General features: G+C 52.5%; 1 protein-coding gene across 2 annotated transcripts in view; it reads right to left on the bottom strand.

Moving 5' to 3' along the window:
- LOC140403360 (EEF1A lysine methyltransferase 3-like) overlaps nucleotides 1-27,245 on the bottom strand; it is a 231,709-nt gene that overhangs the window by 155,044 nt on the left and 49,420 nt on the right. For both annotated transcript variants that reach the window (XM_072491269.1, XM_072491268.1), the window contains exon 3: nucleotides 9,282-9,393. In XM_072491269.1, coding sequence (XP_072347370.1) covers nucleotides 9,282-9,393 — 112 coding nt within the window. The remainder of the gene's footprint in view (nucleotides 1-9,281; nucleotides 9,394-27,245) is intronic.

Below are 27,245 nucleotides of genomic sequence, written 5' to 3'. Positions count from 1 at the left end.
GGAGAACAGTAAAGGCTGTAGGGAAATTCAGCCAACACAGGCAGAAACTAGCAAGTGCAAGTTTACTGTGTATTAAACTCTGCAAAAGCCCAGACAGCATCGATACAAGCGGCCATCTACATACTAATGAGCGATCCCCGGGAACAATCAAAACATTTAAAGTAAACAAGGCCAAGCCAGACTCCTCGGCGCCAGCAGGAGTCAACACAAAAGAGGTTAACGGACACCTAAAGACCGCCCATCGATCAGTGAACCGATCCAGTATTGGAGAAATCGAACCAAGCGATTGGAACGAAGCCAGGTACGGGGTCCGCCCCGAAAGGCGGGACGCCCCTGGGGGCTATAAAGTAAAGCCCCCAATTTCAAATCGTCCTTCTTGACAGGGTCACTCAGCAACGCGAACCAACCCTTGACAGTGACCTGTCCAGCTGCCTCCAAAGAACGCAAGTCTCAAGTCAACGCTCGCTACGAGAGAGGCGCTCCTAGCTACCAGTCCATACCAGCTTTTGAATCCCGCAGACTCAGAACCCGGACGAAAGGCCATTTGTTCCCCTCACCTGGTGGGCCAGGCCGAAGCTAAGTATTGGCCTGTTAGTGATAGAAATAGCTTAGAACGTAGATTTTATGCTTGAGTAGATTTGACTGTGTGTAAATAAATGTGCTTTGATTTGAATCTTACTTATATAAGAAGGACAGGTTGCACCTAAACTGGAGCGGCATAAATATCCTGGCCGCGAGGTTTGCTAATGTCACACGGGAGGGTTTAAACTAGTATGGCAGGGGGGTGGGCACGGGAGCAATAGGTCAGAAGGTGAGAGCATTGAGGGAGAACTAGGGAATAGGGACAGTGGGGCTCTGAGGCAGAGCAGACAGGGAGAAGTTGCTGAACACAGTGGGTCTGGTGGCCTGAAGTGCATATGTTTTAATGCAAGGAGCATTACGGGTAAGGCAGATGAACTTAGAGCTTGGATTACTACTTGGAACTATGATGTTGTTGCCATTACAGAGACCTGGTTGAGGGACGGGCAGGTTTGGCAGCTAAACGTTCCAGGATTTAGATGTTTCAGGCGGGATAGAGGGGGATGTTAAAGGGGAGGCGGAGTTGCGCTACTGGTTAGGGAGAATATCACAGCTGTACTGCGGGAGGGCAGTGAGGCTATATGGGTAGAGATCAGGAATAAGAAGGGTGCAGTCACAATGTTGGGGGTTTACTACAGGCCTCCCAACAGCCAGCGGGCGATAGAGGAGCAGATAGGTAGACAGATTTTGGAAAAGAGTAAAAACAACAGGGTTGTGGTGATGGGAGACTTCAACCTCCCCAATATTGACTGGGACTCACTTAGTGCCAGGGGCTTAGACGGGGCGGAGTTTGTAAGGAGCATCCAGGAGGGCTTCTTAAAACAATATGTGGACAGTCCAACTAGGGAAGGAGCGGTACTGGACCTGGTATTGGGGAATGAGCCCGGCCAGGTGGTAGATGTTTCAGTAGGGGAGCATTTCGGGAACAGTGACCACAATTCAGTAAGTTTTAAAGTGCTGGTGGACAAGGATAAGAGTGGTCCTAGGATGAATGTGCTAAATTGGGGGAAGGCTAATTATAACAATATTAGGCGGGAACTGAAGAACATAGATTGGGGGCGGATGTTTGAGGGCAAATCAACATCTGACATGTGGGAGGCTTTCAAGTGCCAGTTGAATGGAATTCAGGACCGGCATGTTCCTGTCAGGAAGAAAGATAAATACGGCAATTTTCGGGAACCTTGGATAACGAGAGATATTGTAGGCCTCGTCAAAATGAAAAAGGAGGCAGTGATCAGGGCTAAAAGGCTGGGAACAGACAAAGCCTGTGTGGAATATAAGGAAAGTAGGAAGGAACTGAAGCAAGGAGGCAGGAGGGCTAGAAGGGGTCACGAAAAGTCATTGGCAAATAGGGTTAAGGAAAATCCCAAGGCTTTTTACACGTACATAAAAAGCAAGAGGGTAGCCAGGGAAAGGGTTGGCCCACTGAAGGATAGGCAAGGGAATCTATGTGTGGAGCCAGAGGAAATGGGCGAGGCACTAAATGAATACTTTGCATCAGTATTCACCAAAGAGAAGAAATTGGTAGATGTTGAGTCTGGAGAAGGGTGTGTAGATAGCCTGGGTCACATTGAGATCCAAAATGTCCGCTATTGCAAAAATTTGCAGAAGGCCAGAAGATGTAAGTATAGAAAAATAAAGGGGGAGAAATGTGAATAAAGAATCAGAAATATAAAAATAACATACATTCTAAGCTTCAACCATTATATAAAAAGGAAGAGATTAGCTAACCTGAACAATGGTCCTTTGAGGATGAAACTGGGGAATTAATATTGGAAGTCATGGACACGGCAGAGGGTTTGATAATTTGGCATCTGTCTCTACAGCAGAAGACATGGAAGGTTTACCAACAAAAGGAGAAAATCAACAAGCAAAAGGCAAGGTGGAACATAAAACAATCACCTTCACTCGAGGAAAAGTAATGAGGGCACAAAAGATTAGGTGAGCCAAAAAGATTTGGCATATGGAGTATAATGTGGGTGAATTTGAGGGGTTGTGCTCTTTGGTGGGAAGATTACAAACGCAGAATGTTACTTAAAGAGAGAAAGGCTGCAGAATTCTGTGCTACAGAAGGATCTGATTTAATTTGACTTATTGTCACATGTCGCATGAAGTACAGTGAAAATTATTTTTCTGTGGCCAAGGGAACGTACATGGTACATACATAGAGGACCAAAAAATAATAATTGACAGAGTACATTGAATGGTACATCGGCAAACAGTGATTAGTTACACTGTAGAACAAGAGGCCAAATAAAGCAAATGCATAAGCAAGAGCAGCATCGGGCATCATGAATAGTGTTCTTACAGGGAACAGATCGGTCCGAGGGAGAGTCGTTGAGGAGTCTAATAGCTGCAGGAAAGAAGCTGTTCCTATGTCTGGATGTGCGGGTCTTCAGACTTCTGTATCTTCTGCCGGATGGAAGGGTCTGGAAGAAGGCAAAGCCTGTGTGGGAAGGGTCTCTGATAATGCTGTCGGCCTTCCTGAGGCAGCGGGAGATGTAGGCTGAGTCAGTGTGGGGGTGGCAAGCTTGTGTGATGCGTTGGGCTGAGTTCATCACACTCTGCAGCTTCTTGAGATCTTGGGCCGAGCAGTTGCCATTCCAAGCTGTGATGCAGCCGGATAGGATGCTCTCTATCGCACATCTGTATGTTTGTGTGTCGATGCAAACATGCTGAATTTCTTTAGCTTCCATAGTTGTTGGGCTTTCTTGACTATTGCATCAACGTAAGGTGACCAGGACAGACTGTTGCTGATGGTGAACCCCAGGAACTTAAAGCTATCAACCATCTCCACTTCGGAGCCATTGATGCCGACGTGGGTGGGTGTTGCGTTACGCTTCCTGAAGTTGATGATCAGTTCCTTGGTCTTTCTGACATTTAGGGAGAGGTTGTTTTCGGTACACCATGCAACCAAGTGATTTATCTCCCTTCTGTCGTCTGATTCGTCGTTGTTTGAGATACAACCCACCACAGTTGTATTATCCGCAAACTTACAGATTGAGTTGGAGTTAAATCTTGCCACACAGTCGTGTGTGTATAGGGAGTACAGTAGAGGACTGAGCACACATCCTTGCGGGGCCCCGGTGTTGAGGACTATTTGTGGAGGAGGTGTTGTTACCTATCCTGACCGAATGCGGTCTGTTGGTGAGGAAGTCAAGGATCCAGCTGCACAGGGAGGGGTCAAGTCCAAGATTGCAGAATTTGGTTATAAATCTTGTCGGGATAATGTTGTTGAAGGCGGAGCTGTAGTCAATGAACAGCAGTCTCACGTAGGTGTCCTTGATGTCGAGGTGTTAGAGTGCTGATTGTCGAGCCAGGGAGATAGCAACTGTTGTGGACCGGTTGCAGTGATAAGTGAACCGAAATGGATCGAGACCATCTGGGAGGCTGGCATTGATCCGTCTCATGACTAGCCTGTGGTATTATCAGGTATTGCAGTACCCGAGAGGCTGAAGACCATTGGTTATGTAGCCACCTGGGTTGGCCAATTCCCGACGTAAAGTGGAGAACAGTAAAGGCTGTAGGGAAATTCAGCCAACACAGGCAGAAACTAGCAAGTGCAAGTTTACTGTGTATTAAACTCTGCAAAAGCCCAGACAGCATCGATACAAGCGGCCATCTACATACTAATGAGCGATCCCCGGGAACAATCGAAACATTTAAAGTAAACAAGGCCAAGCCAGACTCCTCGGCGCCAGCAGGAGTCAACACAAAAGAGGTTAACGGACACCTAAAGACCGCCCATCGATCAGGGAACCGATCCAGTATTGGAGAAATCGAACCAAGCGATTGGAACGAAGCCAGGTACGGGGTCCGCCCCGAAAGGCGGGACGCCCCTGGGGGCTATAAAGTAAAGCCCCCAATTTCAAATCGTCCTTCTTGACAGGGTCACTCAGCAACGCGAACCAACCCTTGACAGTGACCTGTCCAGCTGCCGCCAAAGAACGCAAGTCTCAAGTCAACGCTCGCTACGAGAGAGGCGCTCCTAGCTACCAGTCCATGCCAGCTTTTGAATCCCGCAGACTCAGAACCCGGACGAAAGGCCATTTGTTCCCCTCACCTGGTGGGCCAGTCCGAAGCTAAGTATTGGCCTGTTAGTGATAGAAATAGCTTAGAACGTAGATTTTATGCTTGAGTAGATTTGACTGTGTGTAAATAAATGTGCTTTGATTTGAATCTTACTAATTGGTGTACTGAGTTATTGATCATTACTTGAACCTTGTGGTGGTATCATAAAGATACCTGGCGACTCTAAAGCAAAGGTTATAAAACAGAGCCAATTGAACCAACCAAAAGTTAGCAACAGTTAAACCTAGGAGTTTACCATTTGCTGTTTTGTACGTAGCTCCGCCCTGACAGGCAGGGTATAAGAACCGGTGCCATCCCAGCAGCCCTCATTCTGTACCGAAGCTGCTGGGGAACAGGTCTAGTCTATTAAAGCCTTCAGTTATGTTACTACCTCGTTTTAATAGTAATTAATCGTGCATCATAGCCGCTGGAAGCATTTCATGATAACAGACATCAGGGCCACTGTCGTTAGTTGAGACAGGCTACCTTATTCTTCTTTGGTACTGGTATTATGGTGCTCTTCTTAAAGGAGGTGGGGACCTCGGAGCGGAAGAGTGAGGTGTTGAAGATGTCTGCGAATACATTCGCCAGCTGGTCTGCGCACGTTCTGAGTGCTTGCCCAGGGACTTCGTCTGGGCCCGTCATTTTCCGCAGATTCACTTTCTGTAACACAGAATTCTGGGCAGCACGGTAGCACACTGGTTAGTACAGTTGCTTCACAGCTCCAGGGTCCCAATTTCAATTCTGGGCTGTAAGTTAGGATACAGGTACAGCAAGTAATTAGGAAGGCAAATGGAATGTTCATTTCAAGGGAAATGAGTATAACAGTACAGGAGTGTCGCTCTAAGTGTACAGGACATGGGTGAGACCATCCCGAAAATACAGTGTACAGTTTTGGTCTCTTTACGGAGCGATACACTCGCATTGGAAGCAGTTCAGCGAAGGTTCACTGGCTTGATTCCTGGGATGTGCGGGCTTGTTCAATTGTGGAAAGGTTGTGCAGGTTAGTTTCTGTGTTTATCAGATAAATTGCTATCAGCAAATCATAGGTCTCCCATGTGTAGTCATAATTCAGAGGTTATCGTCTGTCTTCCAATCCCCTCTGTCTGGGAGCTTCTCTCGATTTTCTGATGTCTTTCTCCATTTCTCGTTTCTGGTTCTTTACTTTTATCACTCTATGATCCTTTCTCTGTTTTTAATGTCCTTTATATCTTTTTCAGGTTGCCTATCATGCTGTGTCCTTTAGCTGGGGTAAGTGACAGCTGCATGGAACCTAATGCGGAAAGCTTTTGCATGGTGCAATTTTGGAGGAGTTGGAATTTCTACTCAATGGCTGACGAGGAGAATGATGGGGAAGTTCAGTGTCAATACAGTAGCATAGTGGTTAGCACAATTGCTTCGCAGCTCCAGGGTCCCAGGTTCGATTCCCAGCTTAGGCCACTGCCTGTGCGGAGTCTGCATGTTCTCCCCGTGTATGCGTGGGTTTCCTCCGGGTGCTCCGGTTTCCTCCCACAGTCTAAAGATGTGCAGGTTAGGTGGATTGGCCATACTAAATTGTCCATAGTGTCCAAAATTGCCCTCAGTGTTGGGTGGGGTTGCTGGGTTATGGGGATGGGGTGGAGATGTGGGCTTGGGTGGGGTGCTCTTTCCAAGAGCCGGTGCAGACTCGATGGTCCGAATGGCCTCCTTCTGCACTGTAAATTCTATGATGAACAACAAATATGAGCATGACATTCTCAGAAGCAGTGATGTTGAAGTAAAGGTAGAGATTGAGCAAAATGGCCTGGTAAGGTTTAACATTCAGATCAGGATCAAGGTTGTGTCGCATTTTGCTCGGTCTACGGTAGCAGCTGAGGAAGGGGCCTTGAAATCAAGGACAAAGTTGCATTGTTGGCAGGCTTCGATCATGGGTGAGGTTGAAAAAATCTGTGGCTCATCCGTGATTTGACAGATGGTCCACAGTGGCAACAATTGGGTCAAAGCTGGTGATGGTGTGTGAGTTGTCAGCCTATAGGCAGAAGCGGACCTGACACTGATGGATAATGTCACTGAGGTCCTAACACATAGGACAGAGGGACCAATGCTAAAAGTTCACAGCACGGTAGCACAGTGGTTAGCACAGTTGCTTCGCAGCTCCAGTGTCCCAGATTCGATTCCCGGTTTGGGTCACTGTCTGTGAGGAGTCTGCATGTTCTCCCCGTGTCTGTGTGGATTTCCTCCGGGTGCTCCGGTTTCCTCCCACAGTCCAAAGATGAGCGGGTTCGGTGGATTGGCCGTGATAAATTGCCCTTAGTGTCCAAAAAGGTTAAGTGGCATTACTGGGTTTCGGGAATAGGGTGGAGGCATGGACTTGAGTTGGGTTCTCTTTCCAAGGGCCAGTGCAGACTCGATGGGCCGAATGGCCTCCTTCAGCACTGTAAATTCTAGAATTCTATCTAAGGTGACCTTGTTGGGCAGCAAGTGGGGAAAAGAAGCTATGGGACAACATATTCGGACAATGTCAAGAAAGGTTGGAAGCAAGTGTAGTGACATTTTTGGTTATCTATGCCATTTCCCTGGGGAGCTTGGTTAATCCCATTCCTAACTCTGACCCTGTCACCGGCTTTGATGCAGCAAGTTCTAATTGGTAGCTCTGGCTATCGTTATGCTGTCACAAATGCTGATGCGGTAAAATACATTATTACCAAATTATGTTCCACTTAGCGCAGCAGCTCTCACCATCCTGTTATTTCTCTTCTATTCACGATCCAAAATAGAACATAGGCTACACTACATCAATGGTTGCAGAATTTTGTACTACTTGACAGAAAAGATAACGCGATTATGTCCAGACGCCTGTTTTGCTGGAACAGAAATTAAAGTAGTAACTTGCTGTGATAGTTGGTGAAATGCATCCAATCATACGATGAATTGTCTGTGGGTAGGTCCTCCATCCATTCAAATATTGAAACAACTAGAGTGTAGGCAATCTTTAAAATGACAATTTCACCCATCCCCTCCCTTGAAGGGGCTGAATTATTGCAGGGAGTCTAAGCCCTTGGGTACTTCACTCATGCCATTGTTATGAACTTGCTTGTACATGGAGGATGATCTTCAGATATTCAAACATCTATGACCATGTTTATTAATTATGCAATTTACAGAAGCCAATGGGGGATATTTTATAAGTGTATCATTTTATAATATATTTGGGATTGTTTTCAAATAAATGCAGTTTTTTAAATTAAAATGAACTAAGTTTAAAATGGCAGATTAGTTCTCTCCCTAATTTAATTTTTTAATTATCTCCCTTAAGGGCGGCACGGTAGCACAGTGGTTCGCACTGTTGCTTCACAGCTCCAGGGTCCCAGGTTCGATTCCCGGCTTGGGTGACTGTGCAGAATCTGCATGTTCTCCCCGTGTGCACAGTGCACAGGCTTGTTCTCCTTGTTGGTGGGACCATCCGGAGTACAGCGCATTGCGTGGTTTTGGTCTTTTGACAAAGAAAGGCCATAAATGTGTGAGAGGTTCTTCAGAATGGGTTCACTCAATTGATACCTGGGATGGTGGGTGGGGGAGAGACAAGGATGGTTATCTTATGAGGAAAGATTGGACAGGCTGGACCTGTATCAATCTGAGTTTAGACGGATCTTCAGAGAATCATAGCAGGAGGCCATTCAGCCCATCGTGTCTGCACCAATCCTCCGAAAGTGCACTCTACCTAGGTCCAGTCCCCTGCCCACCTTGACCTATCCCCTGAACCCCTTAACCTAACCTGCACATTTCTGAATGCTAAGAGGCAATTTTAGCAAGGCCAATCCAGAGCATCCGGAGGAAACCAATGCAGTCGCCCAAGGTCAGGATCGAAACTGGGTACCTGGCACTGTGAGGCAGCAGTGCTAATCAGTTTTGCACCATGCCCCCCATCTTATTAAAATACATAAAATCTTGAGGGGACATGACAGGGCGGACTCAGAAAGGATGTTTCCCTCTATGGAGAGCAGTTTAAAATTAAGGGGTCTCTCAACTAAGACATGGAAGAGGATCATGAATCTTTGGAACTCTTTTCCTCAGAGAGCGGTGGCGGCAGTGAAAATTTTTCACGCAGAGGTAGATAAATTCTTGACCAACAAGGGAGCCAAAGGTTATTGGGGTTAGGCAGAAATGTGGAGTGTAGACCACAGATCAGTTATGATCTTATTGAATGGTGAGCAGACTTGTCCACCAAATGGCCTACTCCTGCTCCCAATCCATATGGTTGTACAGACTGAAAATGTTACACAAATGTGCCCGGGCTATGTTTATACAACAATTAATTCTTGGATCAACAGATACTAATGTTTTACTTCAATGTGTTAATGTTCAGATTCACAAGAATGGCAAATGTAAAGGGGAAAACAATATATATTTCAGGAGGGGAGAGTGCCAACCAATCAGTGCACTCTTCTCATGCAGTGTAAATTGTTGTTCTCCTACTCTTACAATTCTGACCAGATGAGTGCAAGATGAAAAGCTTCGACAGCTTGTCTCTTTTTTTTTTTCAAGGCTGAGTCCAGGGGTTTGTCACTGTACATAGCGATGTTAACATTGTAGTTGATTTACTCTCCTCACACCTACAGAGTGTTATATCTCTTGACGTTCTCTTCACTTACCCAGCAGGATGGCAAGAATCCCCACCAGTCCAGTTCCTGCCCCCAATTCGATCACCTTTTTCCCAGAAAAATCAATTTGTTCATTCTCAAAGTAGCGACAGAGAACTTTGCCCTGAAACAACATGTAGAACTAACATTAGAATTAATTAGTTCACCTGAAATATTTCACAACATTTCTGAAGGTACAAATCAAATACATGGTACCAGGAAAAAGCTTGGCGATTAAGATGAGGTACAGACCCATTAAACCATTCCAAAGATTGTGCATCATAGTACCAAGATATAGGTTGATTACATGATTGCTTGCATGATATTTGTTAGAACCTCGCTGATTACTATTGGCTGGGGACATTGGGGGTGTATTTTAGTTTAATAACATTATTAAAATACAGAAAACAGTACAACAAGGACACCAAACACATGGCACCCCAGAACACACTTACACCCTCACCCCTCGACCGCCAACAGCGGAAAGGCACACCAGCCCAACTCACCAGAATAGGTCATTAAAACACGGAGCACAGTGGAGAGAGAGAAAGAACAGTCCACTCCCCTCAAGGGGGGCATAATTCAGTCCAGAATAACCCTGGCACATCATAAACGAAACCGTACAGAGCATATCTAAAGACAAGGAACAACACCACCAGCTGCCGAGGTAGTGCCTCCCCCGCCCATCCCCGGCCGCAGAGACCCACATCGGTGGAAGGGTGCTCCGAGCTGACACAGGGTAACAGAAGGAGAAAGAATATCCCCACCCCCACCAGCATTAGTAGCGTGCGGCAAAAGAAAACACAGAAAACGGACAGAAACACAGCGAAGGCACCAGCCCAGACAGTAGACAAAAAACCCAATACAATAACAAGGATATGAGCAAACATTAAACAACAATATGCAACAATGCAAAGACACCAGACATTAACATGGCCTTCCAAACTTGAACTATAAACAGTCATTATTACACGGAAGCGGCCAACAGCCTTCAAGGACGTGGCATTACGGCCTCCAAGGTGTCCAGTTGAGGTGATCCACCACCGTTCTCCTCCTGTAGTCCCAATGTCCGGTCACCTGCTCCAGCCATCCCCCGGTCCAGGCCACAAAAGTAGGAGCGGTAGGAACAACACACGGCTTCCAAACATAGAAACGGTAAACAGTCAGCAGTCCAAACAAAAGCAGATGGTTAATCAGTCCTCCAAACCTCCAGCAATTTGCAGTTGATTCGGGCCGCAACCCTTCCTCACCGGCAGCGGAGCACCTGACTTCCTCCCCCTCCTGCAATAAGGCATTCAGGTGAACCAGCCACTACCCTTCTCTCCTCCTTCCTCCAAGAGACAGCAGCAGTAGTCCATCAGACAAGCAGAAAGGGAGGCAAGCAGTTGTTAAATCCAACCTCAGGCTGAACCCCAGGCCAGGCCTTACCAGCAGAATGTCCTGCCCCTCTCTGTCTCTCTCATACATAAGAACATAAGAACTAGGAGCAGGAGTAGGCCATCTGGCCCCTCGAGCCTGCTCCGCCATTCAATGAGACCATGGCTGATCTTTGTGGACTCAGCTCCACTCTCCGGCCCGTACACCATATCCCCGAATCCCTTTATTCTTTAGAAAGGTATCTATCTTTTTCTTTAAAACTTTTAAAGAAGGAGCCTCAACTGCTTCACTGGGCAAGGAATTCCAGAGATTCACAACCCTTTGGGTGAAGAAGTTCCTCCTAAACTCGGTCCTAAATCTACTTCCCCTTATTTTGAGGCTATGCCCCCTAGTTCTGCTTTCCCCGACCAGTGGAAACAACCTGCCCGCATCTATCCTATCTAGTCCCTTCATAATTTTATATGTTTCAATAAGATCCCCCCGATGTTTGCATGTTTGCAAATGCCTGCAGCAGTCTCTTAGCAATGGAATTGAGAACCTCAACAACCCATGTGTGCTTTATCCACAATCTTTAGTGAGTAGGAGCTCCCCCAAGGAGGAGGGCAGGGAAATCATCAGCAGAGTCATCTGCATAAAGACAACTGGCCAGTGTGGAACCAGCTAGAGTGAACAGTGGTACTGTTGTCTCTGTGTAATTGTGAATAAAGTTATTTCTTTCGACTCTACAAACTCATGCTGGATTCTTCGGGGCCCTCACAAAAATATTAAAACAATATATGTTGTCATGGTTGGAATAAATTGAACCTGGTTGGTTAGGGCACAAGAAGAATAAAGTAAGGCTTTATTCTTCCATGGCATGTGGGTGTCGTTGGCTGGGCCAGCATTTGTTGCCCATCTTTAATTGCCCTTGAACTGAGTGCTCTCTCGGCCATTTCAGAGGGCCAACCACATTACTGTGGGTCTGAAGTCACATGTAGGCCAGGCCGGGTAAGGACGGCGGATTTCCTTCCCTAAAGGACATTAGTGAACCAGATGGGTTTTTAACAACAATCGACAATGGTTTCATGGTCGTCATTAGACTTTTATTGAATTCAAATCTCACCATCTGGAGTGGCTGGATTTGAACCTAGGTCTCCAGAGTGTTACTCTGGGTCTCTGGATCCTTGGTTAACTAGCCCAGTGACAATACCATTACGCCACCACCTCCGCACATCTTGGAGAGGGCATCAAATGAAGTTTTGTGGCTGGAGCCTAGGAATAAAAAAGGGATAGCTACATTGTTAGGTGTTTATTATACACCCCCAGATAGTCAGCGGAAAATTGAGAGCAAGTATGTGCGCATGTCGCAGAGGTGTGTAAAAATAACAGGAAAATTATATTAGGTAATTTCAAATTTCATTGTGTTAAGGGCTTAGATGGAGTGGACTTCTTAAAAGGTTGACAGGACAACCTTTTAGCTCAATATGTAAAGGGTTTAACGAGGGACTGTGCAGTGCTCGACTTAATTCTGGTGAATGAAGTCGGACAGGAGGTTGATGTTTTGGCGGGAGAGCATTTTGGTGATAGCAACCACAACAATTTAAGTTTGTTATGGACAAAGAAATAGACAAGTTGCAAATAAAAGTTTTGGATTGGGGGAGAGCGGATTTTAGTAAAATAAGGCAATTTCTGGCCAAGGGAGACTGGAAAGAGTGATTTGTGGGGAAATCCACAGAACAACAGTGGGGGGGGGGCATTCAAAAGGAAATGGGGAGGGTACAGGCCCAACATGTTCCCTCCATGGGAACAGGTAGGAGTAACAAGCCGAGAGAACCATGGATGACGAGAGGCATTCAGGATATGATGAGAAGGAAAAGAGAGGCTTTCAGCAAGTACACGGAAAACAAATCAACGGAGGCATTAGTGGAATACAGAAAGTGCATGTTGGAGCTTAAGAAAGCAATTAGGAGAGCAAAGAGGGGATATAAGAAAACTCTGGCTGGTAAAAGCAGGGAAAATCCCAGGATATTCTCTGATAACATCAATGGGAAGAGGATAACCAGGGAAAGAGTAGGACTCATTGGGGACTGATGCACTATCAATTACCACAAAGACAAGAGTAGTGGAATAATCGAGGCTTTATTGAGCAAAGATGTTGTGCCTCCTGTAGCTGGAACCAGAATGGCTGCAGCACCGGGGAGCACACACATTTATACTCCGCCTACTGGGCGGAGCCAGCAGGCAGGGATTTACCCATGTTCCTCTCGTATATGTGTCTTACCGTAATACATCTATTACTGCTAGTGGGGACTACCACATTCACCCCCTGTTAAAAAAGAGTCCGGCGGGGGTGATGGAAAAAGGTTACAAGTTCAGTCTGTCAGGGGCCTTGACCCTCCTCTGCGATCGCCTCAGTCCTGGAGGTGATGTGCGCGCCGACTTGGTCACCTGTGACACCGGGAGCGTGTTGCCCTTGTCGTCGTCATCCCTGAGTGGAACCAGTGGGAGGATGGATCCTCCTGGGGCGGGGGCTACGGTGAGGTTCGCTGGGGGGAGGGGGAGTGGCGCCAGGGTGAATGAGGCAACCGGGGGTGGGGGTGGGGGGGTGGGGTGTCGGGTCGGGGACCGTGGGTGGGGATCCAGCGGGTGCCTGGTCCCGGAGGGAGACTGTGTCCTGGCGCCCGTCGGGGTGCGCCACGTAGGCGTACTGCGGGTTCGTGTGTAGGAGGTGGACCCTTTCGACCAAAGGGTCCGACTTATGGGTCCGAACATGCTTGTGAAGGAGGACGGGTCCAGGAACTGTCAGCCATGTTGGGGGCGAGACCCCAGAGGTGGACTTCCTGGGGAAGGCAAAGAGATGTTCATGGGAGGTTTCGTTCGTCGCGTTGTAGAGGTGCGATCGGGTGGCGTGGAGCGCGTCGGGGAGGACCTCCTACCAGCGGGAGACTGGGAGATTTTTAGACTGGAAGGCCAGCAGGATGGCCTTCCAGACCGTCCCGTTCTCCCGATCCACCTGTCCTTTTGCCCAGGGGTTGGAGCTGGTCGTCCTGCTCGAGGCAATGGCCTTGCTGAGCAGGAACTGACGCAGCTCATCACTCAGAAAGGATGATCCCCGATCGCTGTGGACGTAGGTGGGGAAACCAAACAGTGTAAAGATGCTGTGTAGGGCTTTAATGACCATGGCAGAAGTCATATCGGGGCATGGGATGGCGAAAGAGAACCGGGAGTACTCATCGACCACGTTCAGAAAGTACGTGTTGTGGTCGGTGGAGGGGGGGCCCTTTGAAGTCCATTTAGGTGCTCAAAGGGACGGGAGGCATTCACCACCCCCCTGGTTTGGGCAGCACGGTAGCATTGTGGATAGCACAATTGCTTCACAGCTCAAGGGTCCCAGGTTCGATTCCGGCTTGGGTCATTGTCTGTGCGGAGTCTGCACGTCCTCCCCGTGTCTGCGTGGGTTTCCTCCGGGTGCTCCGGTTTCCTCCCACAGTCCAAAGATGTGCAGGTTAGGTGGATTGGTCGTGATAAATTGCCCTTAGTGTCCAAAATTGCCCTTAGTGTTGTGTGGGGTTACTGGGTTATGGGGATAGTGTGGAGGTGTTGACCTTGGGTAGGGTACTTTTTCCAAGAGCCGGTGCAGACTCGATGGGCCGAATGGCCTCCTCCTGCACTGTAAATTCTATGAAATCAGATGCGCTCAATCTGGCCGGTAGAAGTGCGGCTTGCACTCCGCGCAGACCTGGCAGTCTCTGGTGACACTCCTGACCTCCTCAATGGAGTAGGGCAGTTTGCGGGCCGTGATGAAATGGAAGAACTGGGTGATCCCCGAGTGGCAGGGGTCATAGTGGAGAGCCCGGAGTCGGTCCACTTGTGCGCTGGCACATGTACCGCGGTATAGGGTGTCAGGGGGCTCGTTGAGCTTCCCGGGGTGATACAAAATCTCGTAATTATAGGTGGAGTGTTCGATCCTCCACCTCAAGATCTTATCGTTTTTGATCTTGTCCCGCTGTGTATTATCGAACATGAAGGCAACCGACCATTGGTCAGTGAGGAGAGTGAATCTCCTGCCGGCCAGGTAATGCCTCCAATGCCGCACAGCTTCCACTATGGCTTGGGCTTCCTTTTGACAGAGGGCTAATGGTAAGATTCTTGGCAGTGTGGATGAGCAGAGAGATCTCGGTGCCCATGTACATAGAGCCCTGAAAGTTGCCACCCAGGTTGATAGGGTTGTTAAGAAGGCGTACGGTGTGTTAGCTTTTATTGGTAGAGGGATTGAGTTTCGGAGTCATGAGGTCATGTTGCAGCTGTACAAAACTCTGGTGCGGTCGCATTTGAAGTATTGCGTGCAATTCTGGTCGCCGCATTATAGGAAGGATGCGGAAGCATTGGAAAGGGTGCAGAGGAGATTTGCCAGAATGTTGCCTGGTATGGAGGGAAGATCTTATGAGGAAAGGCTGAGGGGCTTGAGGCTGTTTTCGTTAGAGAGAAGAAGGTTAAGAGGTGACTTAATTGAGGCATACAAGATGATCAGAGGATTGGATAGGGTGGACAGTGAGAGCCTTTTTCCTCGGATGGTGATGTCTAGCACGAGGGGACATAGCTTTAAATTGAGGGGAGATAGATATAAGACAGATGTCAGAGGTAGGTTCTTTACTCAGAGAGTAGTAAGGGCGTGGAATGCCCTGTCTGCAAAAGTAGTGGACTCGCCAACACTAAGGGCATTCAAATGGTCATTGGATAGACATATGGACGATAAGGGAATAGTGTAGATGGGCTTTAGAGTGGTTTCACAGGTCGGTGCAACATCGAGGGCCGAAGGGCCTGTACTGCGCTGTAATGTTCTATGAGTGCCATATTTCGGAGGCATGGAGGGTGCGGGAAAAGAAGGCCACGGGCCTGCCCGCCTGGCTGAGGGTGGCGGCCAGAGCTACGTCCGATGCATCGCTCTCGACCTGGAAGGGGAGGGACTCGTCGACCGCGTGGATCGTGGCCCTGGTGATGTCGGCCTTGATACGGTTGAAGGCCTGGCGGGCCTCAGCCGTCAGGGGAAAAACTGTGGACTGAATGAGTGGGTGGGCCTTGTCCGCATAGTTCGGGACCCACTGGGCATAGTAGGCGAAAACCCCCAGGCATCGTTTCAGGGCCTTGGGGCAGTGGGGGAAGGGGAGTTCCATGAGGGGGCGCATGCGGTCGGGGTCGGGCCCCAGAACTCCATTTTCCACGACATAGCCAAGGATGGCTAAGCGGTTGGTGCATTTCTCCTTATTGTACGTGAGATTGAGGAGTTTGGCGGTCTGGAGGAATTTTAGGAGGTTAGCGTCGTGGTCCTGCTGACCGTGGCCGCAGATAGTGATGTTATCTAGGTACGGGAAGGTGGCCCGCAGTCCGTACTGGCCAACCATTCAGTCCATCTCACGTTGGGAGACCGAGACCCCATTAATGACGCCGAAGGGAACCCTAAGGAAGTGATAGAGGCGGCCATCTGTTTCGAACGCAGTGTATTGGCGGTCCTCCGGGCGGATGGGGAGCTGGTGGTAGGCGGACTTCGGGTCCACTGTGGAAAAGACCCGATACTGCGCAATCTGATTGACCATGTCAGATATGCGTGGGCGGGGGTACGCGTCGAGCTGCGTGTGCCGATTGATGGTCTGACTGTAGTCAATGACCATCCTGTGTTTCTCCCCAGTCTTTACAACTACCACTTGAGCTCTCCAGGGGCTGTTGCTGGTCTCAATGACCCCTTCCCGCAGCAGCCGTTGGACCTCGGACCTGATGGATGTCCTGTCCTGGGCACTGTACCGTCTGCTCCTGGTGGCGACGGGTTTGCAATCCGGGGTGAGGTTCGCAAACAAGGAAGCTGGATCGACCTTACAGGTCGTGAGGCTGCATACTGTGAGGGGGGGCAGGGGTCCGCCGAATTTTAAAGTTAAGCTTTGGAGGTTGCACTGGAAGTCCAGGCCGCGTAACAGGGCAACGCAGAGGTGGGGGAGGACGTAGAGCTGGCATTTGCTAAACTCTACGCCTTGGACGGTGAGGGTCGCGATGCAGTACCCCCAGATTTCCACAGAATGGGATCCGGAGGCCAGGGAGATCTTCTGGGTAACAGGGTGTACCGCGAGAGATTACCATCATGGGGTGGATGAAGCTCTCTGTACTCCCGGAGCCAAAAAGGAAGGACGTCTTGTGCCCATCGATTTTCACCGTTGTCGTTGCGGTCACAAGGTTGCGGGGCCGGGACTGGTCCAGGGTGATCGAGGCGAGCTGCGGCAGATGCTGGGCGGCCCCGGGATGGCCAGCGGTGGTGGAGGAAGCGGCAGGCGATGAACGGCCAGACGAGCAGGGGTCCTGAGGAGCCGTCCAAAATGGCGCCGAAGATGGCGGCGCCCACGGGGCGCACATGGTGGGCGGCATCAAAGATGGCGGCACCCACAGGCCGCACGTGGCTTGCGAGGAGGAAAATGGTGGTGCCCCTGGGTCGCACGTGGGGGGTGCAGGGACGCTGGGCCTAGCAATAGCGGTGACTGATCCGGCCTGGCACACAGAAACAAAGTGTCCCTTCTTTCCGCATCCGTTGCAGGTCGCGCTCCGCGCCGGGCAGCGCTGCCGGGGTTGTTGGTTCTGCCCACAGAAATAGCATTTGGGCCCCCCCGGCGCGGTGCAGGCTTGCGGTGAGCTGGAGTCGGCAACTGGTGGGGCCCACGATGCCCGTGAGGGTGCCTTGCGGTCGGGGACGTATGACTGGACATTACAGGAGGCCACTGTTAACGGGTTTGCGAGCTGCCTAGTTCCCACAAGATCAAGCGTACCCCCTTCCAGTCGGTGCTGGCCGACATACGCAGACCCCATGCCCGTAACGAAGGCGTCTCGGATTAAAGGTTCTGTGTGCTGGACTGCCAAAACTGCCTGGCAGTCACCGTTCCACCCCAGGATGTGCAGGGCACGCCAGAAATCGTCCAGGGACTCACCGGAGAGTTGCTGTCTCGTGGACAGGAGGTGCCTGACGTAGAGTTGATTGACTGGTTGAACGTAATGTCCTTCAGCAGCTCCATCGCTTCGGAGTAAGTGGCCGCATCCCGGATGAGAGGAAAAATGTCAGGGCTCACCCGTGAATAAAGGACTTGGAGCTTCGGTGCATCCGAGGGTTCCTCAGCGGATGTTCGGAGGTAGCTTTCAAAGCAGACTAGCCAGTGGTCAAAAGCGGATGTAGCGTTGGCTGCTTGAGGTAGCAGCTACAGGAGGCATTAGTGGAATACAGAAAGTGCATGTTGGAGCTTAAGAAAGCAATTAGGAGAGCAAAGAGGGGATATAAGAAAACTCTGGCTGGTAAAAGCAGGGAAAATCCCAGGATATTCTCTAACAACATCAATGGGAAGAGGATCACCAGGGAAAGAGTAGGACTCATTGCGGACTGATGCACTATCAATTACCACAAAGACGAGAGTAGTGGAATAATCGAGGCTTTATTGAGCAAAGATGTTGTGCCTCCTGTAGCTGGAACCAGAATGGCTGCAGCACCGGGGAGCACACACATTTATACTCCGCCTACTGGGCGGAGCCAGCAGGCTGGAATTTACCCATGTTCCTCTATTATATGTGTATTACCGTAATACATATAATACTGCTAGTGGTGACTACCACAGGGATCAAGGGGGAAATCTGTAGGTGGAGCCAGGGGACATTGGAGGGGTGTTGAACAAATACTTCACATCTGCCTTCACCCAAGAGAATGAGGAGGTAAATATGGAGCTCAGGGAGAGCGACTGTGAGGTTCTTGAGCAAATTGTCATGGGGAGTGTTGGCGGGCTTAAAAGTGGACAATCTCCAGGTCTAGACGAGTTGTGCCCCAGGATGCTGTGCGAGGTGAGGGAGGAGATTTCAGGTGCACTGACCCAAATTTTCAATTCCTCTTATAAAGTTACCCTGCATCCCATGTACAAGAGGACTGGAGAACAGCAAATTTGGTACCACTATTCAAGAAAGGTTGTAAGATAAGCAAGGAAACTACAGACCAGTGAGTCACATCAATGGTGGGGAAACTACTGGAGAAGATTCTGAAGGAGAGAATCTATCTCCACTTGGAGAGGCAAGGTATGATCAGGAATAGTGAGCATGGCTTTGTCAGAGGGAAGTCATGCCTAACAAATTGGATTGGATTTTTTGAGCGTGTGACCAGGTATGTAGATGAGGGTAGTACAGCTCATGCAGTTTCCATGGATTTCAGAAAAGCGTTTGACAAGGTTCACATGGGAGACTTATAAAGAAAGCAAATGCACATTGGATACAGGGTAACTTTATAAAGTGGATTCAAAATTGATTCACTTGGAGGAGACAGAGGGTGATGACAGATGGCTGCCTTCGTGCCTGGAACCCAGTGTCCAGTAGTGCACAACAGGGATCTGTGATGCGGCCCCTATCGTTTATCATTTATGTAAACATAGGTGACTATGTTGGGAGGTAGAATCAGTAAGTTTGCGGATGACACACAGATTGGCCGGGTGGTTAACGGTGAGGTTGAGTGTCTTGGGTCACAGGAAGATACAGACGGGATGGTCAAATGGACAGAAAGTGGCAGATGGAATTTAACCCTGAAAAGTGAGAGGTGATACATTTTGGAAGGAGTAAAGTGACAAGGAAGTATTCAATGAATGGCCTGACACTGGGAGGTTCCGAGGAACAAAGGGACCTTGGCGTGTTTGTCCATAGATCTCTGAAGGCAGGAGGGCTGGTTAATAGGGTGGTGAAAAAGATAGATGGGGCACTTGCCTTTACAATCGAGGCACAGATTACACAAGCAGGGAGGTTATGTTGGAGTTGTATAGAACTTTGGTGAGGTCACAGCTGGAGCACTGTGTGCAATTCTGGTCGCCACATTATAGGAAGGCTGTGATTGCACTGGAGGGGGTGCAGAGGAGATTCACCAGGATGTTGCCTGGGATGGAACATTTCAGTTATGAAGAGAGGTTGGATAGGCTTGGGTTGTTTTCGCTGCAGCAGAGAAGACTGAGGGGCGACCTGATCGAAGGGAACAAGATGGCGTTGAAGGGAGGCTCAGACTTTTGGGTAATTGAGATCAGTTTTGGGAAAGGAGACATCTGTTTAGAAGAGATGGGCTTCATCTGAGCCATAATGGAACCAATCTCCTGGCGGAGGGAGTAAATAGTGTAGTGGGGTGGATTTAAACTTGTAAGGCAGGGGGGTGGATTGACTAATGGGACGGATGTTTTAGAAGTACCAGTGAGTGCAAAAGAGAGAAGATGGCAGTAGGGAAAAGGAAGGCAGAGAAGTCTTAAGTGTTGACAGTGAACAAAAAATGGTTGCCTCCTGAAGGGCAAAAAGAAAGAAGGACTCTCTAAGAAGGGTTAAATTGTATGTGTGTAAATACACGGAGCATAGTGAACAAAATTGGGGAATTGGAAACAGAAATTGCTCTAGGGGCGTATGACAGAGGAGTAGCATTGACATAAACATGGCTCAAGCCAGAACAGAACTGGATACTTAACATCCCAGGTTCTAAGGTTTTTAGTAAGAACAGGGTGGGTAAAACGGGAGGAGGTGCAGCAGTCTTGGTCAAAGATAATCGGCGGGACTCTCCGACCCCACGCCGGGTCGGAGAATCGCCGGGGGCTGGCGTGAATCCCGTTGCTGCCGTGTCCCGAAGTCTCGGCCACCAGAGATTCGGCGGGGGCGGGAATCGCACCGCGCCGGTCGGCGGGCCCACCCCCGCCGATTCTCCGGCCCGCGATGGGCCAAAGTCCCGCTGCTGGAATGCCTGTCCCGCCGGCGTGGATTAAACCACCTTTTGAACAGCGGGGCAAGGCGGCGCAGGAGGGCTACGGTGTCCTGGGAGGGGTGCGGGGCAATCTGGCCCCTGGGGGTGCCCCCACGGTGGCCTGGCCCGCGATCGGGGCCCACCGATCCGCGGGCGGGCCTGTGCCGGGGGGGGCACTCTTCTTCTTCCGCCTTCACCATGGTCTTCACTATGGCAGAGGCGGAAGAGACCCCCTCCCCTGCGCATGCGCGGGGATGACGTCAGGAGTTGCTGACGCTCCCGCGCATGCGCCGACCCGCGTCGCCCGGCGAAGACCTTTCGGCCCCGGCTGACGTGGCGCCAAAGGCCTTCCCCACCAGCCGGCGGAGCGGGAACCGCTCCGGCACGGGCCTAGCCCCTCAAGGTGAGGGCTTGGCCCCTAAATGTGCAGAGACCTCCGCACCTTTGGGGCGGCCCGACACCGGAGTGGTTCCCGCCACTCCATCCCGCCGGGACCCCCCGCCCCGCCGGGTGGGGGAGAATCCCGCCCCAGATCTTGAACGAGATGCAGTTCCTGAATTAGAATCTTTCTGGTTAGAGGTGAGAAACAGGAAGGGAGTGGTGACCTTGTTTGGTATTTACTATCGACCTCCAAATAATGGGAAGGAAGTGGAAGAGAGCATTTGTAGGCATTTTATGGAAACCTGCAGGGCAAGTAGGGTTGTGATAGTTAGCGATCTCAATTACCTCAGAGGGACTGGGAAACAGGTAGAGTATGGGGCATGGAAGGGGAGGAATTCCTTCGGTGTGTGCAGAAGAACATTCTGGAACAGTAAATTTCCAGTCCTACCTGTCATGTTAAGCACACTGAGATAACACGGGCTGCAACTGGATGCAGCTATGACTGAAACAGACTCCAGACCTTGAAGTTAGTACAATTTGATTTATTGAACCTGTCACACAGTTAGCACAGTTCTCTGTGAGTTCGACTCTCTGCTAACCTAAGTGTGATCTCTCTGACTGAATCAGACTAGCTCTTAGCCACGTGCTGTATGCGTTACGTGATATATACTCACTCTGTCGATGTCCCTGGTGGAAAGAGGCAGAGTGTGAGTGCCTCGTGCCTTTTATCGTGGGAAACCATCCCCAAGTGTTCTGCCTGCTGATTGGTTATGCCCTGTTCTCTGTGCTCATTAGCTGCCTGTCTGTATCTCATTATGTGCGTGTCTGCATATCATGACATCTCCCCTTTTGAAATGCTTTTATGCAGCCTATGTGAACGCATTTACATACGTAGGCCCAAAAACTGAGATGGCAGATGGGAACATATGTACATATGAAAACAGGTGTGTAGTGTGGAAAAACAGAACATAGCAAACAAAACAAATGTTCCTAAGTCCAGTCTCTGAGGCTTGCGTCTGATCCTGGTCGACCGCCGGAGAGGTGGTGGTGGGGACAACGGCGCCTTGATAGGCGGGATTGAAGCTCGACTGGTGGCCTCGTGGTTCGAGGTGTCAGGAGGTGGCACAATAACAGATGGAAACAACGAAGAACGTGGTCGCGGGCAGGCAACAGTGCGCAGTGCCCGTCTGTTTCGCCGCACACCAGAGCCATCAGCCAGACGCACAACGTGCAATCGAGGAGCAACCTGGAGCTGGAGCTGACCAGCCTCCATCAGGTAGCTTGATCCGAACAGCATCCGCCGGGGACAGCACAGGTAAATTGGTGGCATGAGCATCATAGCCCTGCTTTTGCCGGTCCCTGGGCGCAATTCCCCGCTCCCGACGACACAAAACGGCCCCAATCGCGATCGATTCAGGGCCCGAAAATGGGCTGGGAGCGGGGCCGCGAGGACCTCGGGGGGCGTGGCGCAAAAGCAGCGTCGTAAGCGTGCGACGCCCGAAACATGCGTCGCTGCGCCATAAATGGCGCGATCCGTGCACAGAAGGACCCAGGAGGAGGAAAAGGAGGAGAGATGGCTGAGCCCCGACGAGCCGCACCGAGGTTCCGGGACACGGACCTGGACACCCTCCTCGATGAGGTTGAAAGCTGAAAGGCCACCCTCTGCCCAAGACGTGGGCATTGCCAGCCGTCCAGTACGGTGAGCGTGAAGTTGGCACCGCTGTGAGTGCTGTGGGGCACACCCCCCGGTTCGGGGACCAGTGTCGGCCTCACTCGGGCTGCCAGGGTAAGTGCCATGAGGGTGCCCCCGCGTCACAACCAACACCCCCCCTCCCCCCCACGAGGGGGGGAAGTGGGGTGGGTGGGTGGGGGGTTCAGGGTGCACAACGCTGTACTCGACCCACATGAGCACCGGGACCCCCTGTGGATAGATGCCATGGCGTGGCTCCAACTGTCTCCTCACCCAGCATTAATATAGCTTATATCTGCACGCCCTGATGATACCCGCCTAATTGTGATGCTTTATCCAACCCCCCCCCCGAGGACAAGACAGCTCACAACCAACGTGAGCGCATGAGAACCGGAGGGGGTTCGCCTGTGGTGCACCCCCTAAATGTTCACGAGCAGAGGGCCCTGGACCTCGCTGGGGGATCTGCCACCCGGGAGGTCGCGACATGCCAGGTCGGAGGCGCAGAAGCAAGTGAGAGAACCCTGCATGTCCTCTCCACCCCCAACCCGTCATCGCCCCCCCCTCACACTCTGGCCACTGCACCCTCGATCCCCTCCCCCCTCACACTCTGGCCACTGCACCCCCAATCCCCTCCCCCCTCACACTCTGGCCACTGCACCCTCGATCCCCTCCCCCCTCACACTCTGGCCACTGCACCCCCAATCCCCTCCCCCCTCACACTCTGGCCACTGCACCCTCGATCCCCTCCCCCCTCACACTCTGGCCACTGCACCCTCGATCCCCTCCCCCCTCACACTCTGGCCACTGCACCCTCGATCCCCTCCCCCCTCACACTCTGGCCACTGCACCCTCGATCCCCTCCCCCCTCACACTCTGGCCACTGCACCCCCGAACCCCTCCCCCTCACACTCTGGCCACTGCACCCTCGGTCCCCTCCCCCCCTCACACTCTGGCCACTGCACCCTCGATCCCCTCCCCCCTCACACTCTGGCCACTGCACCCCCGAACCCCTCCCCCCTCACACTCTGGCCACTGCACCCCCGAACCCCTCCCCCCTCACACTCTGGCCACTGCACCCCCGAACCCCTCCCCCCTCACACTCTGGCCACTGCACCCTCGATCCCCTCCCCCCTCACACTCTGGCCACTGCACCCTCGAACCCCTCCCCCTCACACTCTGGCCACTGCACCCTCGGTCCCCTCCCCCCCTCACACTGGCCACTGCACCCCCAATCCCCTCCCCCTCACACTCTGGCCACTGCACCCTCGATCCCCTCCCCCCTCACACTGGCCACTGCACCCCCAATCCCCTCCCCCCTCACACTGGCCACTGCACCCCCGATCCCCTCCCCCCTCACACTCTGGCCACTGCACCCTCGGTCCCCTCCCCCCCTGACACACTGCCCCCACCACCACCGTACACCCGGCCCAGCGTGTCTAACGAACCCCGTATCGTTGTGTTCCCCAGGGCCAGCCGCCGAACGTCCAGGGTCGTCTCGGCTAAGACACAGCCGACCATCTCCAACCTCAACCGCACCCAGGGACGCACGCCAGAGGGTGGCAGTCGGTCGGACAGGAGGGCCATCCTCTCAGTCCGGGACGCTGGACGGGGACGCACGTATGATGGACAGAGACAATACTGAGGGGCACAAGGCGGACAGTGACGATGACGCACAGAGAACGGCCACACAGTCCACGGATTCACCTGGAGGGCAACATGACATGGGCCGCATGCACCCTGCGCACACCAGACTTCCTAACGGACGATGACCTGGAGCTGGCGGCACTGCTGTCTCCCACACCATCCACCATCGCAGAGACACTCACCTCAGTTGGGCATATAAGTGATGAGGCTCCCGGGTCACGGTCTGTTGCGCACCCCACAGCCGAGCCGGTACAGCAGGTGGAGTTTGGAGCAGCTGAGGGGCTGGATAGTCGGAGGGCAGCCCAGGCCCAGCAAGCAGCTGCCATCCAGACGGTTCCCGGGTTCCTGGATGTACTTGACCCACCCGGACACCGGATGCATGTGGACACCGAGGGACTGAATAACAGGACGAGGGCCATCTTCCAGGACCTGCACACGCAGCTGGAGGAGTCCATTCGCATCCAGGAGCAGGGAGTGGTGCCGCTCATCGCAGCCACCCAGGCCGACACCGCACGGGTGGCGTCCGCGGTGGAGGCAATGGGTGAAACGGTTTTGGCCATTGGTCAGGTTCTGCAAGGCGTTGGGCTTCACGTGCATGCGTCATCCATGGCCCAGGAGAGGGCTGCTCTCTCACAGGCAGCCATCGCACAGAGCCACCACGACATTGCCGCCGCTCTCCGGGCCCTGGCCGAGTCTCACCATGCCATGGCCCGGTCCCAGCAGGCAATGGCACAGTCCCAGCAGTCAGTCGCGGAGAGCATAGACCGCCTGGCGCACGTGATGGATGGCGTCGCGCACTCACAGGTTGCGATGGCACAGTCCCTGGCAGGAATGTCGCACTCCCTGGGCTCCCTCTCTGTGAGCATTCGGACTGTGGTCGATACCGCTGCAGGCCTCCAGGACTGGCAGCGCCAGGTGTCGGGGGTGCGACGGGGCATGTCTCCGATCGCACCTCCGTCCCACAGTGAGGCCCGGGGGCCACCGGGCTCCCCGAGGGAGGAGGAGGTTCTGGGGCCTGTCCCGGGAGCTCCATCAAGGGACTTCCCGGCACACTCGGCCTCCCCACCGTTCCGTCCCTGGCGCATCTGGTGGGCAGCGGGCAGGACAGGGTGGCACCATGCCATCCAGCACGCCCGCCGAGCAGCCTGACCCATGGAAGCCGGGCCACCACAGGAAACGCGTGCCGACGGGGAGCCATGTCGCAGGGCGTGATTCTCAGCAGTCCGCCTCCACTCCTGCTGTACCATCTGGGAACACACCTAGACGTAGTGGGAGGGCCCGTAAGGCAAAGAAGTTAGGAACATAATAAGTTGGCACGGGCGCAGGGCACAGTTTAGTTGTAGGGGGTAGGGCACCTGTATGTGAATGTCACAAATAAACTCACTGTTGCACTTAACCTGTAAGACTCTGTGCTATGCCCGGTGTCGGGGGCTCGTGAGGGTGACCGAGTGGCGCTGGGGTTAACGAACGGGTCTACGTCGGTGCCGGATGTGCTGTCCCTTTCCCCCCTGCCTCCCATAATCGGACACCGTAGTCCTCGGCACTCCAACGCCAGCTACCCCACACGGGCACGTGATGAAATGCCCGTTACGAAGGCTGTGACCACCGGAGTGCATGGTTCAGCTATAGCCATGAGTCAGACCTTGGCTGGCGAATCTGAGCACACAGCTCATCGCAGAGCGGGCCGTCATCATTCAGCATGGCACTGATCACACCCGCTTACCCAATCATCACTGTGCAATCCCGTAGTGCCGCAGTGGTAAGGTGACGTGGAATTGGTGCCGTGTACGCGGTGCGGGGGGGAGGGGAGGGGGGTGCAGTGTGGTGCCCGTGTGCAGGACTGGCGGTGCAAGTGGCAGTGTTCAGCGAATCCCTCCCTCACGGGGCGTCATGTAGGCGTCATGCACACTCCAGGGGTACCTTGCACACACGTGCATGATCTTCATGTGGGGGTCGCACACCACCTGAATTTACAGGGAGTACGCGCCCTTCCTGTTCATGAACACGTCCCTGTCTGAGGTACGCTGCCGGATGGCCACCTGCAGATCTGCGGCTCCAACCACGGCGGTGAACATCGCTGTCTGGTTGGCAACATGGTGACCTGCAGGAGGGTGGTGGGGGGCAGAGAAACGACATGTTACACCGAGGTTCTTCCACACATCGCCAGCCGGGTTGCCTGGGATCCCTGTGTGCCCCAGTGGCCTGGTCACGCTGCAGACACGCAGCCAGCCTAACACCTGGTCACTGTCTGCGCCCAACGGTCACTTCACACCGTCCTCACCAGTCTGCCCCTCGCCTGTGCCCATCAGCCACACGCACCCTGCGGCCGTGTCCTCGTCACCGTCCTGCCATAGCAGGGCGGCTGACATGTGGCATCCGCGGATGAACGACACCCTCCACACTCTCCTCACCCCCCCCCCCCGCACACTCTCCCTCATCCCCCTCCCACCTCCACCCCCCTCTCACCTCCACTCCCTCCCCCCCTCCCACCTCCACTCCCTCCCTCCCCCCCTCCCACCTCCACTCCCTCCCTCCCCCCCCTCCCACCTCCACTCCCTCCCTCCCCCCCTCCCACCTCCACTCCCTCTCTCCCCCCTCCCACCTCCACTCCCTCCCTCCCCCCCTCCCACCTCCACTCCCTCTCTCCCCCCTCCCACCTCCACTCCCTCTCTCCCCCCTCCCCCCCCCCCCCCCGTTGGCCGCAGCGTTCTTGAGGAAGCCGACCCGGTCTCCAGGAGCTCCGGAACAGTCCGCTCACCTCCTCACTGCTCAGCGTCAGCCAGCGCGACTGGCTGGCGACTTTATTTACCAGGTGTGAATGGCGACGGCGTGAACTGGGGTCACGCTGTCGGGACTTCGGTCCATCCGGGCTGGAGAATAGCGGGGGTAGCGGAGAATCGCCATTTTGGGTGTCTCGGCGAATTTCTGGCCCGCGCCGCGCGGAACCCGACGGGGCCGATCTCGCTGCTTGGGTGAATCCCGGGAGGGCGTCGGACCGTCGTCGCGTGGAAAAATGGCGTGCCAGGCGATTCTCCCGACCGGCGCGGCATTGGAGAATCTTGCCCCCTGAGTTTCTGCACCTTTTGCAGCACCGGTAGTTGATCCAGATGACGCAAGTGTACGGCTGGAAGAGTCG

This window comes from Scyliorhinus torazame, chromosome 27 (genome assembly GCF_047496885.1).
Source record: "Scyliorhinus torazame isolate Kashiwa2021f chromosome 27, sScyTor2.1, whole genome shotgun sequence".
NCBI lineage: Eukaryota > Metazoa > Chordata > Chondrichthyes > Carcharhiniformes > Scyliorhinidae > Scyliorhinus > Scyliorhinus torazame.
Note: the sequence above shows the minus strand (reverse complement) of the source record. Positions and strands in the feature narration are given on the sequence as shown.